Source organism: Trichosurus vulpecula, chromosome 1 (assembly GCF_011100635.1).
Source record: "Trichosurus vulpecula isolate mTriVul1 chromosome 1, mTriVul1.pri, whole genome shotgun sequence".
Classification (NCBI taxonomy): Eukaryota; Metazoa; Chordata; class Mammalia; order Diprotodontia; family Phalangeridae; genus Trichosurus; species Trichosurus vulpecula.
This window is the reverse complement of record NC_050573.1, coordinates 548,918,516-548,933,672: the sequence shown is the minus strand read 5'-3', so window position 1 is coordinate 548,933,672 and position 15,157 is coordinate 548,918,516. Positions and strand designations below refer to the sequence as shown.

At 34.2% G+C, this 15,157-nt stretch overlaps 1 protein-coding gene across 1 annotated transcript in view; it reads left to right on the top strand.

The window, feature by feature from the left end:
- PRPSAP2 (phosphoribosyl pyrophosphate synthetase associated protein 2) overlaps nucleotides 1–15,157 on the top strand; it is a 79,112-nt gene that overhangs the window by 10,193 nt on the left and 53,762 nt on the right. Inside the window, exons 2-5 of the mRNA XM_036744816.1 lie at nucleotides 7,934–8,048; nucleotides 8,238–8,389; nucleotides 8,801–8,853; nucleotides 11,275–11,341. Coding sequence (XP_036600711.1) covers nucleotides 8,271–8,389; nucleotides 8,801–8,853; nucleotides 11,275–11,341 — 239 coding nt within the window. The 5' untranslated portion in view covers nucleotides 7,934–8,048; nucleotides 8,238–8,270. The remainder of the gene's footprint in view (nucleotides 1–7,933; nucleotides 8,049–8,237; nucleotides 8,390–8,800; nucleotides 8,854–11,274; nucleotides 11,342–15,157) is intronic.

Genomic DNA, 15,157 nt, shown 5'->3' with positions numbered 1-15,157 from the left:
AAAAAACTTTTTCTTTTCCTCAAGGAGTTGGCAATTTGAAAGACTTCAGTTGTAGTCTCAACTCTGCTCCTTATGAACTGTGTGACCCTGGGTGAGTCACTTCATCTCTCTGGGGGGCCTTAATTCTTCTTTTGTAAAATAAAAGAATTGAACTAGATAATATCCATGATTCCTTCTAAGATCCCTAAAATACTGTCATGAGGTTTTTCAGTAAAGTATATCATAGTGAGAGCAATTCTTTAGGTGACTCTTTTGCTACCACAGCTAGGCAAAATAGACAATCTAGAATAAAGAATAAAATTTAATTTAGCGGAATTATCAGTTTATTTTAGAGTAGCAGTGGTGAAGGTTATGACAAAGGCAATATTAAAAACAAATGCATTATTAAGTGAAAGAATTATTAATCAACCAGAGCGTGGAAAAAGGAGCATTTTGTCATTTTATTATATAGAAGCTAACCAATGTTGTTCATCACACTTGGAGAGTGCAGGAATCTAGGGTACTGAATACTATTTGTGACATTCCTCCTTCTGTTTCCCATTTAACATGGTCAGTCCTAAATCAGAATGTGAACGCTTTCTGGGCACCAACCATTTCAGGCTCACTAAACTGATGGAAGTGTGAAAGTTGAGGATGTTGGACAATTTTCATGTCTCCAGAATGTTTCTACCTCATTGTATGACAATTATGATAATATAATATAAAATATACATAAATAATAATATGTTATAGAACAATCATAGCTGACTACACAAAAATATACATTTTCCCCAATAAGTTAGTAATAGAATCTTTCCTTTGTTTTGAATAGTTATTAATTAGAAAATACTGCATAGTCTTGTTTTCAAGGCACTGAAAACATGCTTTAGATATCACAGATCTCACAATTACGTCTTCAACATTAATAGGGTCTTATTACAAATAGAAACTACGTTGTACTTTTAAAAGCAAAATTAAGAGGGTATAATTAAATGTAAATAATTAAAGGGAATAATTCAACATAAAAGCAAAAGGGAACACTAGACAATGCTTCTGGAAAAAAAAAAGAGCAGAGTTTGAGTGGAGTTCTAGCTCAGTATATGTCAACAATGTGATATATGGTAGCCAAAAAAGCTGATTTGATCATAAGCTTTAAGCGAGGCAGACTGGCACATCATCCATGTCTAAGGAGATAGTTTTACTTTTGGTCAGATCATATCTAAAGTTTGGTTTTGGTAGACTAAATGCTAGGAGTCGGATAAGAATAGCCTTGTAGATATTCACTTGACCTATCACTAAGCTAGTTAATACTTTCAAAAAAAGTTTTATTTGAAACCTTTTCAAAATAACCCCTCCTGGCCATAGACACTCCACTTTTTTAAGTAACCTATCTCCAAATTACAGACCTATTGAGTCTGTTAGACATTTGGTCAAAATTCTCAGCTTTATTAAATGTATTTTTATTGATATCTTGTTTTTATGTGGCTTAAATTTTCCCCTGTATGCCTCCCCCTGCCTTTCCCAGAAAGCTATCTTATATTTTTAAAAAGAAGAATAAAAGAAAAAGAGGAAGAAGAAAAATTAGCAAAACTAATCAACATATTGAAAAAAGTGGACAATATAGGCAATAAATACTCCATACTAGTAGACTCTGCAAAGGAGTGCATGTAGGTATCTTCCAATAACCCCTTTTTGGGGACAGAGGGAAGGCTATGCTTAGCTTTAATTTGGCAACATTCCTTTGTTACTGTTTTGTGATAGTTCTTCCTGTTACATTGTGCATATTTTTTTTCATGGCTCTGCTTAATTTACTGTGTATCAGTTTATAAAAGCCTTTCCGTGCTTCTCTGTGTTCATCATATTCATTTCTTACAGCACAGTAATATTCGATTATGTTCATATTACCACACTTTGTTTAGCTCTTCTCCAAATGATGGCTATTTATTTTTTTTCTAGCTCTTCGGTACCACAAAAAAAATCTGCACATATTTGGCATATATCTGGTGCCTTTATTTTTATCATTGAACTCTTTGTCATGCCTGTTGTTGTTTTTCAGTGCTGTCCAACTTTTTGTGACCCTATTTGGGGTTTTCTTGGCAAACATACTGGAGTAGTTCACCATTGCCTTCTCCAGCTCATTTTACATATGAGGAAACTGAGGCAGATAGGCTTAAGTGATTTGTGCAGAGTCACACAGCTAGTGAATGTCTGAGGCCAGATTTGAACTTCGGAAAAGATGAGTCTTCCTAACTCCAGGTCCAGCACTCTATCTACCGAGCCACCTAGCTGCCTTTGTTGTGCCTAGCTTCCATTCATCATCGTTATAATATTGCTGTTACTGTGTACAGTGTTCTCCTGATTCTGCTCACTTAACTTTAAATTATTTTATATAAGTCCTTTCAGGTTTTTCTCAAACTATTCTCCTCATCATTTCTTATACCACAATAGTATGCCATCACCAGCTGTTCAGCCATTCCCCAACTCACGGGCATCTCCTCAGTTTCCAATTTTTTTGCCACCACAAAAAGAGCTGTTGTAAATACTTTTGTGCATATAGGTCTTTTGGGGGTTTTTTTTTTTTTAGATCTCTTTGATGTAGAGACCTAGTAGTGGTTGTTAATGGTTCAAAGAGTGTGCACATTTTTATAGCCCTTGGGGCATAATTCTAAATTGTTCTCCAGACTGGTTGAACAGTTCATAACTTCACCACTATAGTGTCTCAAATTTTCCAAATCCCCTCCAACTTTTGCCCTTTTCTGTACTGTTAGCCAATATGATAGGTGTAAAGTAGTACCTCAGACTTGTTTTAATTTGCATTTTTCTAATCTAAAGTGATTTAGAGCATTTTTTTTCATGAATATTGATAGAGCTGATTTATTGTTCTGAAAACTACCAGTTCGTATGCCCAAAGGGCTATAAAAATGTGCATATCCTTTGACCCAGCAATATTACTTCTAGGGCTATATCCCAAAGAGATCATACAAGTTGGAAAAGAACCCGTATGTACAAAAATATTTATAGCAGCTCTTTTTGTGGTGGCGAAGAATTAGAAATCAAGGGGATGCCCATCAATTGGGGAATGGCTAAACAAGTTGTGGTATATGAATGTAATGGAATACTATTGTGCTATAAGAAATGAGGAGCAGATGGACTTCATAAGAACCTGGAGAGTCTTATATGATCTGATGCTGAGTGAGGGGAGCAGAACCAGGAGAACATTATACACAATTACAGATGCACAGTATCCGTGATGACTAACTTTGATAGACTTGGCTCTCCACAGCAATGCAAGGTTCCAAGACAGCTCCAAAAGACTCATGATGGAAAAAGCTATCTACGTCCAGAGAAAGAATTACGGCATCTGAATGCAGATTGAGGCAAACTATTCTCTCTCTCTTTTTTTTTTTTTTTTTGGTTTTGTTTCTTCTTTCTCATGGCTCATTCCATGAGAATAATTCCATGAGAATAAGTCCATTCTATAATTCTTCTTTACAACTTGACTATTGTGCAAATAAGTTTAATGTGAAGGTATATGTAGAACCTGTACCAAATTACATGCCATTTTGTGGGGGGAGGGGAAGGAGAAAATTTGAAACTTGAAAACTTGTGGAACTGAGTGTTGTAAGCCAAAAATAAAAAATAAATTAAAAAAAAACTGCCAGTTCACATCTGTTGACCATTTATAGATTGGAGGATGGCCCTTGTTTTTTGAATTTGGCTTAGTTTCCTATATATTTGAGAAACGAGGCCTTTATAAGAGAAATTTGCTTTAAAATTTTCTTCCAGTTTCCTGTAATTTTGGCTGCATTAGTTTTGTTTGTGTAAAGCCTTTTTAATTTCATGTAATCAAAATTATCCATTTTACTTTCTGTGATCTTTTCTTTCTCTTGTTTCTTCATAAACTCTTCTCTTGTCCATATATCTGACAGGTAAATTTTTCTATTCTCCTTTCCCCTAATTTGCTTCTTATGTACCATTTTGACCTTATCTTGGTATGTGGTATGAGTTATTGGTCTATGCCTAGTTTTCTTTCTGTGTCTACCTTGAAAGCATTTCTTTTCTCCATCTTCTCACTACTTACACAGTTAGCACCTTAGTTTGGATCCTAATCCCTTCTGCTTGTTTGCTTGTGCTGTTCCTGCCTTTTACTGTTGGCCTCCTTTCTACTTGCCCACAGGCTGATCTTGTGCAGTTTGGAGGAGTAAGAATTCACTTACTGGTGTTGCTTATTAGACTTCTTGGTCATTATTCAGTCTGGGTGAACTTCAGGTTTTTCCTGGAGTTAGACATGTGGAAATTAGACACTCTGCCTCCAGTTCAGGCAGCCAGTTCAGGCAGCCATGTTGGCTGGAATTTTCTCCTGTTTTTAACATAAAGAATGTTATGTTTTTATCAGAAGTCTTTTAATTATTGAGATAATTGTGTTATTTTTATTGTTTTTGTTATTAATATGGTCTTTTATGTTTATGGTTTTACTAATATTGAACAGATCTTACATTCCTGCAATAAATCCAAACTCGTTTTAGTATTTATACTCTTTTGACATGTTATAGCCTCTTTGCTAATATTTTATTCAAACTGTAGATTGTTCTGTAATTTTATTTCTCTGCTTAATCCTGTCCCTGGTTTAAGTTTTAGAACCATTTGTCTCATTGAAGTTTGATAGAAGTTGGAGAAGTTGGGTCTCTTTTTTCTTCTTTTTTTCCCGTATTTATGTAAAATTGGGGTTCTTTGAATGTTTGAGAGAATTTACTTGTAAATATATTTGGTCCTGGGATTTTTCCTTTGAGAAAACTTTTATAACTTGTTTCTTTTTTTTTTTCCTGAACTTGCATTATTGAGTGTTCTATTCTGTTAAGGTGCATTTTATGTATTTTTTATAAGTATTGATCCATTTCTTTTAAGTTATCAATTTTGTTGGCACTTAATTGGACAAAATAATTTCTAATATTGCCTTTATCTCTTATTTCTTTGTTGTGAATTTTTAACTTTTTAGATATTAGTAGTGTGGTTTTTTTCTTTTATATTTTTCTTTGCCAAATTAGGTAATAGTTTGTCTATAGAAAACCAGCTCTAATATTATTTACTCATTAGTTTTTGTTTTCAGTTCTTTCTCTAATTTGATTTGTACAATTCCTGTTTTGTGTTTAGTTGTGATTTTTTTCACATGAAGCTTTTCTTAGAGTTTTAGTTGCTTCGGTCAATATTTTTTGTTTTGCTGAATAAAATTTTTAGAGATACACATTTTCCCCTAAGGAATACTTTAGTTGCATCCTCAAAGTTTGAATCTGTTCTTCATTGTTGTTATTTTCTTTATTGAAATTACCTAATATAGCTATGATTTGTTCTTGAACTTACCAATTCTTTGGGATTAAATTAGTCTTCATTATGTTTGTCCTTTCTTCAGATGCCTTTTATTGACCATAATTTTTTATTATTTTTATACTGAATTTAGTGAACACCAAAAAAGAAGGAAGAAGAGAATATTTCTATTTAAAACATAGAACAGAAAGCTTATTTGTGAAAATCTGGGTCCATTACGTATAGCTTCCTTTTTTAAAAAGTACATAATAAATTCAGCTATCTAACTTGAAATTTGAAAGCTATCCTGCTTGTCTGTTTCCTTCTAAAATTACTTCACTTCTGTGCATTCTAAAAAATGTTTCATTGACCCTCTTTTCTTATTTTTGTTGATGGCCCTATTACTAGCATCTTTGTCTACCCCTCCATTCCCTCTTCCCAATACAAAAAGAAAAAATACAATCTTTGTAACAAATAAAGCCTAGGCAAGTAAAACAAATACACAGTTTGCCACGTTCAAAGGTAGGTCTCATTCTGTAACTTTAAGGTTTGCAAAGTGTTTTTTGTAAGGTATCTCATTTGATCCTCACAACACTCTGGTGAAGTGGATGCTATTATCCCCTTTTTAAATGAGAGGAAACTGAGGCTAAGAGGGTAACTTGTCCAGGATTACATAGCTAGGAAGTCTGAGGCAGGATTTGAACTCAGGTTTTCCTTAGTCCAAGTCCAGCACTCTATCCACTATGTCACTTAGCTATCTAGATCAACATTCTTAAGTCTTTCAAAGCTATTTTTCTGTGTGCAGTGTTGTATAAAAATTTTTCTTCATTCACATTTTCCCACATTTCTCCAAAAACATCACTTTTGTCATTTCTCAAGGTGCAGTCATATCTCATTACACTAATGTGCCATAATTTGTCCATTGGAGTATACTTTTTGTTGTATTTGAATATAATTTTTATCACATTTTGGTCACTTACAGATTTTTTAAATATTTTTAATTTTCTGTATTTTGATGAGTTTTTTATATTTTGGCATTTGGTCATTTTTGTTAAGTTGCTAGTATGCCTGAGAAATATGTATAATTTTTTTTCTTTTTCAATTTAGTGTTAGCCAGAGATCTATCATATCTGGCTTTTCCAAAATTCTGTTTACGTCTTTTCATACTTTTGGGAGGGGAGTAAGTATTTTGTAGATCTGAAAGTGGCACCTGTGAGATCCCCTACTATTATAGTTTTGCTATCCATTTCACCTTGTAATTTGATTAACTTTCTTATTTCATTTCATTAGGTCTATGCCATTAGGAATGTGTGGGTGTGTATATTTATATTGTTTATCTATGGAGTCAACATTTAATGTCGTTTTCCCTGCTAATCTCTCTTTACCCTTCCCTTCTCTGAGATCATAACTATCCTCATTTTCCTGAATTTTTAAGAAACATGCGTCAACCTTGATTTTTACTTTCTGTGAATTTTTGTTTAAAATGTCTGTCTTATAATCCCTTCTATCTTCTTTTTTATGGGTGAGTTCATCCTGTTCATTAATGGTTAATTGTATGTTACTCCATCATAACTTCCTAACTTTTTCTTTCTTTTTCCCTACCTCTTTCTTTCAGTCTACACTAGTAATGCATAAGTGAAATGATGTGTTTTTATTTCTGTACCCTTCCTTTCTTCACCAAGTTGAGATCTTGTCTCCTGGTTCTTTATACTTTTTTATTCTTGTAAAAAATCTCTCATTTATGATCTGCTCTGCAAACTTGGAGTTCATTTTGCTAGTCACTGTTCTTTCCACAACTCTGCTCTTTTGGTTAAACACCTCCTTTCCATTCACTGTCCCCACCTTTTTTATTGTTGTTTCATATATTTCAACATGGGGGGAGGGGAGAGGGGAGAGGAAGAGAAAGAGAGACAGAGACAGAGAGAGAGTTAGAGTTTGTGTCTATGTGTTTTCAGCCTTCCTTTGTCGGGTTCAGGTAATAGTGAGGATTATGAGATGTAGTTTGTGAGATACCACTCCTAACACCACTGCCTGCATATTTATATACTCTTTTAGTATACTGCAGTTATGAAGAAAAGCTTACGTCTTCTAACTTATTTCTCATTTCTTTCCTAATATATTCGTCTCTCCCTCTTTATTCTCTGGTCTTCTGAAACAAAAGAAAACCATTCCTAGGCCCTTTTTTGTCTTTATCAATTCATTCTCTGACCTTTGAAAACAGTGACATTCTGAAGATATTGTTTTCTTCCCCATTAGAATGTAGTACTTAAGTACTTCCTCTTTCCAACTCATTTGTAGAGTCATATTGGTGTTTTTTTGGTTTTGTTTTGTTTTGGAGGGGGGAAGGCAGGGCAATTGGGGTTAAGTGACTTGCCTAAGGTCGAACAGCTAGTAAGTGTGTCAAGTGTCTGAGACAGGATTTGAACTCAGGTCTTCCTGACTCCAGGGCTGGTACTCTACTCACTGTGCCACCTAGCTGCCCCTGGTCAGTATTGTTAATAAATGGCAGAGATGTTCAATGAGTACTTGTAAATTAAGTAAATAGTTTGATAAAGTGATGATATGTTTAGATAACTTTGAACATTCTCTATTTATGGATGAATCAGTACATGACCTTGCTTTTGATATTTTCTATTTTTCATTGTTAATTCAGGAAGAATTTTGGTGTTGGAGAATGACAGCAACTCTCTTCCTTAATTCAAATACTATTCTACTGGATTTAAATTCTCCTGGTTCAACTGAGCTTTTCTTTAAGCTCCACTTTTCTTGTAAGTTTATAATTTATCCTTCAGAGTATTGAGAAATAATAGAATTATTATATCACAGACATGTAATGAATTTGGTAACCCTAAAATCCTGATGAATTTTCAACTTGGATTGATAATCACAATTTGTTATGAGAAAATGAAGTATATCATTATATATAGTAACTCTAAATATATTACATATTTTTCCAGTACTCTAAAAATTGAAAAACCAAGGAGGTTTTGATGTTTAGTGTGGCACCTTCTGAATTAGGAACCATCATGAATGTACCGAAGGGTGGCCTGGTGTTGTTTTCAGCTAATTCCAATTCATCTTGTATGGAACTTTCAAAGAAAATTGCTGAGTGAGTATTAAATATGCTTCTACTACCTGTTCAGCAATAACTTAAACTTAGTGGGTAAACTAGCATTAATATTAAGATTCAAATGATTATTAAAGATAAAATTTTTATAGTTGATCTATTTATTGGTGGCATATTTATATACTATTCACTTTTGAAACATTTTACATATTCTAATATTTGGGCAAAATAAGTATAGGGAATTTTTTGTTATTTTTTGGAAAGATTAGTTTTGCTCATGATGGTTGATTTTATAATTTACATTCCAATATAATTTTAGAAAATTTGTTTCCCTCTTCTATTAAACTTTATTAGGATTTCTGCTGTTTGCTATTTTATGGATTAATTTTTAATGGCAGGAATGTTGGTTGAGCTTTTTGTTTATATTTTTAACTTTTCCTTTCTCTTTTATAGGAGGCTAGGGGTGGAAATGGGCAAAGTTCAGGTTTACCAAGAACCTAACAGAGGTGAGCAACCATGGTATGGTCTTATCCTATTAATTTCTCTGTAACATAGTTGGTTGATTCAAATTCATTTTGGTTTTATCATTGAGTTAGTCTCTATATTAATAGTTGATTTGAATGTTCAGTTCACTTCATCAAGATGTGATGGAAATCTATAAGCATTTGTTAACAGAGTTGCTTAGGCACCAAGAGGTACTATATTGCAGTGTCACAGCATTTTAGGAAGATTTTTTTTAAGGTCATTGAGGCCTATTTCATTTTGCTGGTGAAGAAACTAAAGTTAAGTAACTTACAACTGCTCAGTGTCTGAGGTGGGATCTGAACCCAGTTGACTCCAGCTTCAGTGGCCTCTCCACTACACTCTGCTGCTTCTCCCACTTCATTCTTTAGGCAATTCTTTAAATGGTCAGTTTAGTTTAAAAACAACAAATAGCAAACTGCCTGAATTGACCTGTCAGTTTAGTGAAAATGCTTGAATAGGCTGTGCATCTAGAGAGTTTTGGTTGGTTAAATTGTTCTTTATCTGGCTTACAATAGTTGTCCCACAAGTATTGAGAAAATATATTAATATTTATTGTAAAATTTTGTAAAATTATTTTTTAATATAGTGGGGAGATTTGGAGTCAGAGGACCTGGAATTGAATCCTAGCTCTGGTATTTATTACTTTTATGACCTTGGGCAAGTCACTTAATTTTTCTTTGCCCTAGTTTCCTTATATCAAAGATAAGAAGTGGGCTAAACAATATCAGAGCTCTAAATAATTTAATTTCCTTTAATTTTATTTAGTAGTTTGTGGGAAGAGCTGTTGAAAGTTTTTTTTTTTTAAAGCAGGAACTGACTTGATTAGGAGGATTAGTATGTGGCATATTTGGACCTCACAATAATCCTGTGAGGTAGCTAATTTTCCCACTTTACAGATCTGGTAACTGATGTTTCAGTGATTTGCTCTGGGTAAATTAACTAATTTTTTTTAGTTTTATGTATATGAAGACAAACATAGCTATTAAACTGGAGTTGTGATTTGAACTTATTTCTTCCTGACTTCCAAGTCTAACGCTTTGTTTCAGGAGCAGCGGGGGGAAAGGAAGCAGGGAATCCTCTTGGGAGGCTTTGTGATAGTCTATGCCAGAGATAAATAAGGGCCTGATTTAAAGTATTGGAAGTGGAACACCACTGTCCCCACCCCTACCCCCTTGCTGCTTTCCATCCTCATTTTGTGTGTTGTCTCTCCCTTTTAGAATGTAAGCTTGTTGAGGGCAGGGACTTTTTATTATATCTTTATTATATCCCTAGTTCTTAGCACAGTGCCTGGCATGTTGTAGGTGCTTAATAAATGTTGATTGGATTGGATTGGAAAACACCTAGGTTTGCTACCTCAAAATGATCCTTGACTCTTGCCTCTCATCATCTGTATCCAGTCACTTACCATATCTTACTGATTCTAAAAAGACTGGTTGTGATCTGCCTGCTCAGATAGACCTTAACATTCACCTGGAGTATGGCAGTAGCCTTCTGAAAGAGTGTCCTGACTGGCTTAAATTGTGTTTCTTGTTTATTATGAATTAAACATCAACACGTAAAAATAGCAAAAAAGATTTGTTTATGAAACAGTGAACTTATCTCTTAGAATCACTACTCTGCTTTAAGGTACAGGATGGGTGAGCTCCTTGATGTCTTCCTCTTCAACCCCCAATGCTCATTCCCTACCTCCCATTAAGCCATTTGCATTTTGTACGTAGCATTATCAGTGTCCTGTTATTTCTCCCCAGTAGATTGTAATTGCCTTAAAAGCAAGGATTATTTTTTGCTTTGTCTCTCTGGCACCAAGGATAGACCACCTGGGGCCTCAAAATCGGGTGTTCAGTGAATGAATACATTTAAACAAATTTTGAGGGTTAGTAACAATTTGTGTAACATAGTAACTTTGATAATACTTTGTGAAATACTTAGTTTTTATGTTCTGGAGAGTTTTCAGCTTTTTCTGTTATGTGGCTATGGGCATCATGCTGTAATTAAGTAATGGAGAGGAATTGGATGATCCTCTTTGTCAGACGTGAAGAATCTTCTCTAAGGTGAACATGAGTAATTGAGTTAACAATCTTTTTCACCTTCTGAATGTAGAAAAAATGTAATTTAGGGATGGGGACTGGACTTCTGATTTCATTGGTATAGGGGGCTCTTCCAGATGAGGAAACTCTGTAAATCATATTGGTATATTCTTTGCAACACTATGTACTTAAATTTCCGTAAAAGTGCTAAATAGTTATATCTTATGTCCATCCTCTTTGTTTAACATCAGTACTATGATAACTATAAGCCTGTGAATCGTTTATCATACTTATAAATTCTATATTGTATAATAAAGACTAATCCTGAGATGGTATTTTAAAAATAGCATTAAACTATTCAATTTTTTTTATTAGAAACAAGAGTTCAAATTCAAGAATCTGTCAGAGGAAAAGATGTTTTTATCATCCAAACTGTTTCAAAGTGAGTAATGACTGGCATACATTTAGTTACTGCTTTGTTTAGTGTTGCACAGTAATACTATAATAATAAAATTTGCATCTTGGAATTATGACTTCTGTTTTAAGAAATGGGGGAGACAATATGAAATACATTGATACATTGTTTGCATCAAAAGGAGCTTACATGCATTCTATTGAACTTTGTGCTATAATTTTATATAAATGTCTGTTTTTTTAATTTTTCACTCTAGCATTATTAATTGGTTCAGATATTTGGGGTAGTATTTACTAATTACAATGTAGCTCACTAACATCTCTTAGAATAAACAACTGGACCCTAAAGATAAATAAGGTTGTTTTATTCTGTCTTCAAAAGCAGAAATTAAAGCAACTGATTTCTTGTTTCTCATTTAAAAAATTCACTTAGAACCATGTTTGCCTTAGCACTGGGAAAAGATTGCAAAAGAATATACTGAAGTAGTTTACGTTTCACTATGTTGCTATACTTCATTACTATTTTGGAATTCTTTTATAATGTAATCCCAAATAGTTATTGAAGACTGACTATGATTTTGGACCTGGTAGTTTGACTTTGAAGTTTAAACCCACTATTTTGAAACATTTATATGGGACAGTTCATTTAAATCCATTTTTCTTTTTTTGTTGTTCCTCTGAATACCTATATCTGCATGTCATACAGTACCTTTACATATGAGTTGTGCCTTATTCAAAGCAGTGATTTAAACAAAAAAAGCTTATTTAATGTTGTTCATTTATTTGCTGCATATTTGCTTCAAGTTCTGAAAATTGGCGCATCTTATATATGAGTGTTATATAATCCACTGGGTAATGTTGAAAGAGTGTGAGGAAGAAATATTTGTATAAAATAGTCTTTATGCCATTTTAGCTTATTTTTTATTTTTACATGATTTTACATGTATAGTTTATAGTAAAATCTTTATCCTGGCCTTTCAGTCATTGGGGTAGTTTCAGATATTTTTATTGTGTATGAATAAAGCTATGGCAGTAGCCCTTGCTGGTAGTGACATCTTTGAGAGACTCTTTGAATGTGGTTTGATCCTACGATAAGCATAGTGTCCCTAGCTTAAGTTTTTACTTCTTTACTTTTATGGTAATGCAGAACAACAACCACACCTTTAGGATAGACAAGGATTCTTAATCTCTTAAAATAGGATTCAGGGACAAGAGGCAATCATCAGGAAACGGATATCCTGGAACAGAATTTTTTAGCCTTTTTGTGTTCTGAACTTCTTTGGCAGTTTGGTGAAAATTATAGATCCCTTCTCAGAATATTTTTAAATTCAAAAAGTTAAATACACAGGATCACAAAGGAAACTGATTATATTGAAATAAAGTTATCAAATTATATATATTTTATATTTGTAAAGCAAGACTGGCAATCAAGAGAGAGATTAGATTGGGAAGTTATCTATATAGAGATGGACTAACTCCATGGAAGCTAATAATACCAGAGAGTAAGGAGAGACTCCAGACAGAAACTGCAGCACACTCAAATGCAAACTAAAGTGTAAGAGTGTGTGTGTGTGTGTGTGGGGGGGGTAATTGGAGTTAAGTGACTTGCCCAGGGTCACTAGTAAGTGTTGTGTCTGAGGCTGGATTGGAACTCAGGTCCTTCTGATTCCAGGGCCAGTGCTCTATCCACTGCACCACCTTGCTGCCTCTCAAAATATTTTTAAAAACAATTTCATTGACCCCAGGTTAAGAACCAGGGGATGGGGCAGCTAGTAGCACAGTGCATAGAGCACCAGCCCTGGAGTCAGGAGAACCTGAGTTCAAGTAGGGCCTCAGACACTTGACACTTAATTAGGCTGTTGACTCTAGGCAAGTTGCTTAACCCCGATTGCCTTTCAAAAAAACCAAAACCCAACAAAAGTTAGTAGTTGACCTCATGAGTAGAAAGGACTCTGGTTGTTAACCTTTCTCAGAGGCAATAACTACATTGTTCAAATATTAATTTATTTTTAAAAAAAAACCAAAGAATAGAGATTAAAGATTACCTGCTTTTCACTTCCTCTTTTCTAGAGTTTGCCACAAAGGCAAGGTGCTGAGTTGGTAATAGGATTGTGACCCCCTGTTTATAAGGCCCCTATATTTATGTAGCATGTGTGTTGTCATGTTAATTGTTATGTGAAGGTATGACCATGTGACAGATGGAATAAAGAAAATAAACTAAGTAAATACAAGCAACAACAAAACACTAAAAACAAGAGTCAGGCACCTTTGGGAGAACTGGGATTAGAACTCAAATCTTATGGTGCCTAGCCTGATACTTTCTTGCTATGGTTTTTTTTTTTTTTTGATCACTATTTTGTATTTCTTAATATTTCCAAATCTTTCTAGTATTTTTCCTTAAATTTAATTTTGTTCCAACGTTCTGTTATTTTGGCTTTGCTTTTATTTTGTTCGTTGTATTTATCCTGAAGTCAAAAACATCATCTTTGCACCCTTTAATTTTCTTAATATATTCAGTTTCTTTTGCAATATTTCATGTTATCTTTTGTGCTCTTCTTAATCTAACCCTGCCTATATAGCTGTTCTCATCTTTAAGTCCTCCTTCTAGAGCTTACTTTGGATTTTCTCAAATATAAGCAGGGTTGCTATATAGATGACTGTTCCTTATCCTGCAACATTTTCCCTTACGTTCTTTACTGAATTTTATTTCTTCTCTCTATTCCTTACCCTGCAGCATTTTCCTTTCAGTTCTCTAAGTTTTTAAAAAATTATTTGTCTTTTTTATCAACATCACCATGGTTTTCCCCAGGATCCCTCCATCCCTCTCCCCAAACATCTCAAAACAGATAGTATTTTTTAAGACAAATAAAAGAAAGAAGAGGAAAAAGTCAGCAAACTGATCAAATACTTTGAAAAAGTCTGAAAACTTGTACAATGTATAACACCTATGGATCTCCCGCCTCTGCAAAGGGGTGGGTTGGGAGTATCCTCTAGTGTATCTCTTATTTTGAGCCACGTTTGTTCTTTGTCTTTTTTCACCATTCGTAATTTTTATATATACATATACATATATGTACGTACGTATGTGCGTGCGTGCGTGCGTGTGTGTGTTTGTTCTTTCCGTTTACATAGCTATAGAATCATGTATATTGTTTTTTGGCTCCGCTTACTTCCCTCTGCTTATTTTACTCTGCAGCAGTTCATATCGATCGTTCTATGCTTCTCTGTATTCATCACATTGATTTCTTGTGATAATTCCTTACATTGATGTACCATAGTTTGTTTAGCTCTTCTCCGGCCAATGGTCATCTGCTTTGTTTCCAATTCTTTCCAACCCCCAAAGTGCTGCTATAAATATTTTGGTTTATATGAGGATGTTCTTCTTATCAATGACCTCCTTGGTGTGTAAGCCCAGTAGTGCAATCCCTAGGTCCGAGGTTACGGACAGCTTATTTGCATAGTTCCAGATTGCTTTACAGCATGGTCGCACTGATTTGCAGCTCTGCCGACAATGCAGCAGTGCGTCACCGCTTCTTCCAACGTTAACTGTTTGCCATCTTTTGTCATTGTTGCCAAGTTGCAGGGTCTCGGGCTGAAAGCTCAGGGTCGTTTTGATTTGCATTTCTCTTAATAGTGATTTGGAGCATTTTTTCATGTTTTTGTTAAGACTTTGTAGTTCTTCTTTTGACCTCTTTTCTATTGGGAATAACAATTAGTCTTACCTATATTTGTTCATTGTTTACATATTCTATCAGGAAATGGCTACTAGTTCTATGGATGTATTTATTGTTTATTTGGCTTGGATACCCAACCCTTACCAGAGAAATTCAATACAAATTTTTTT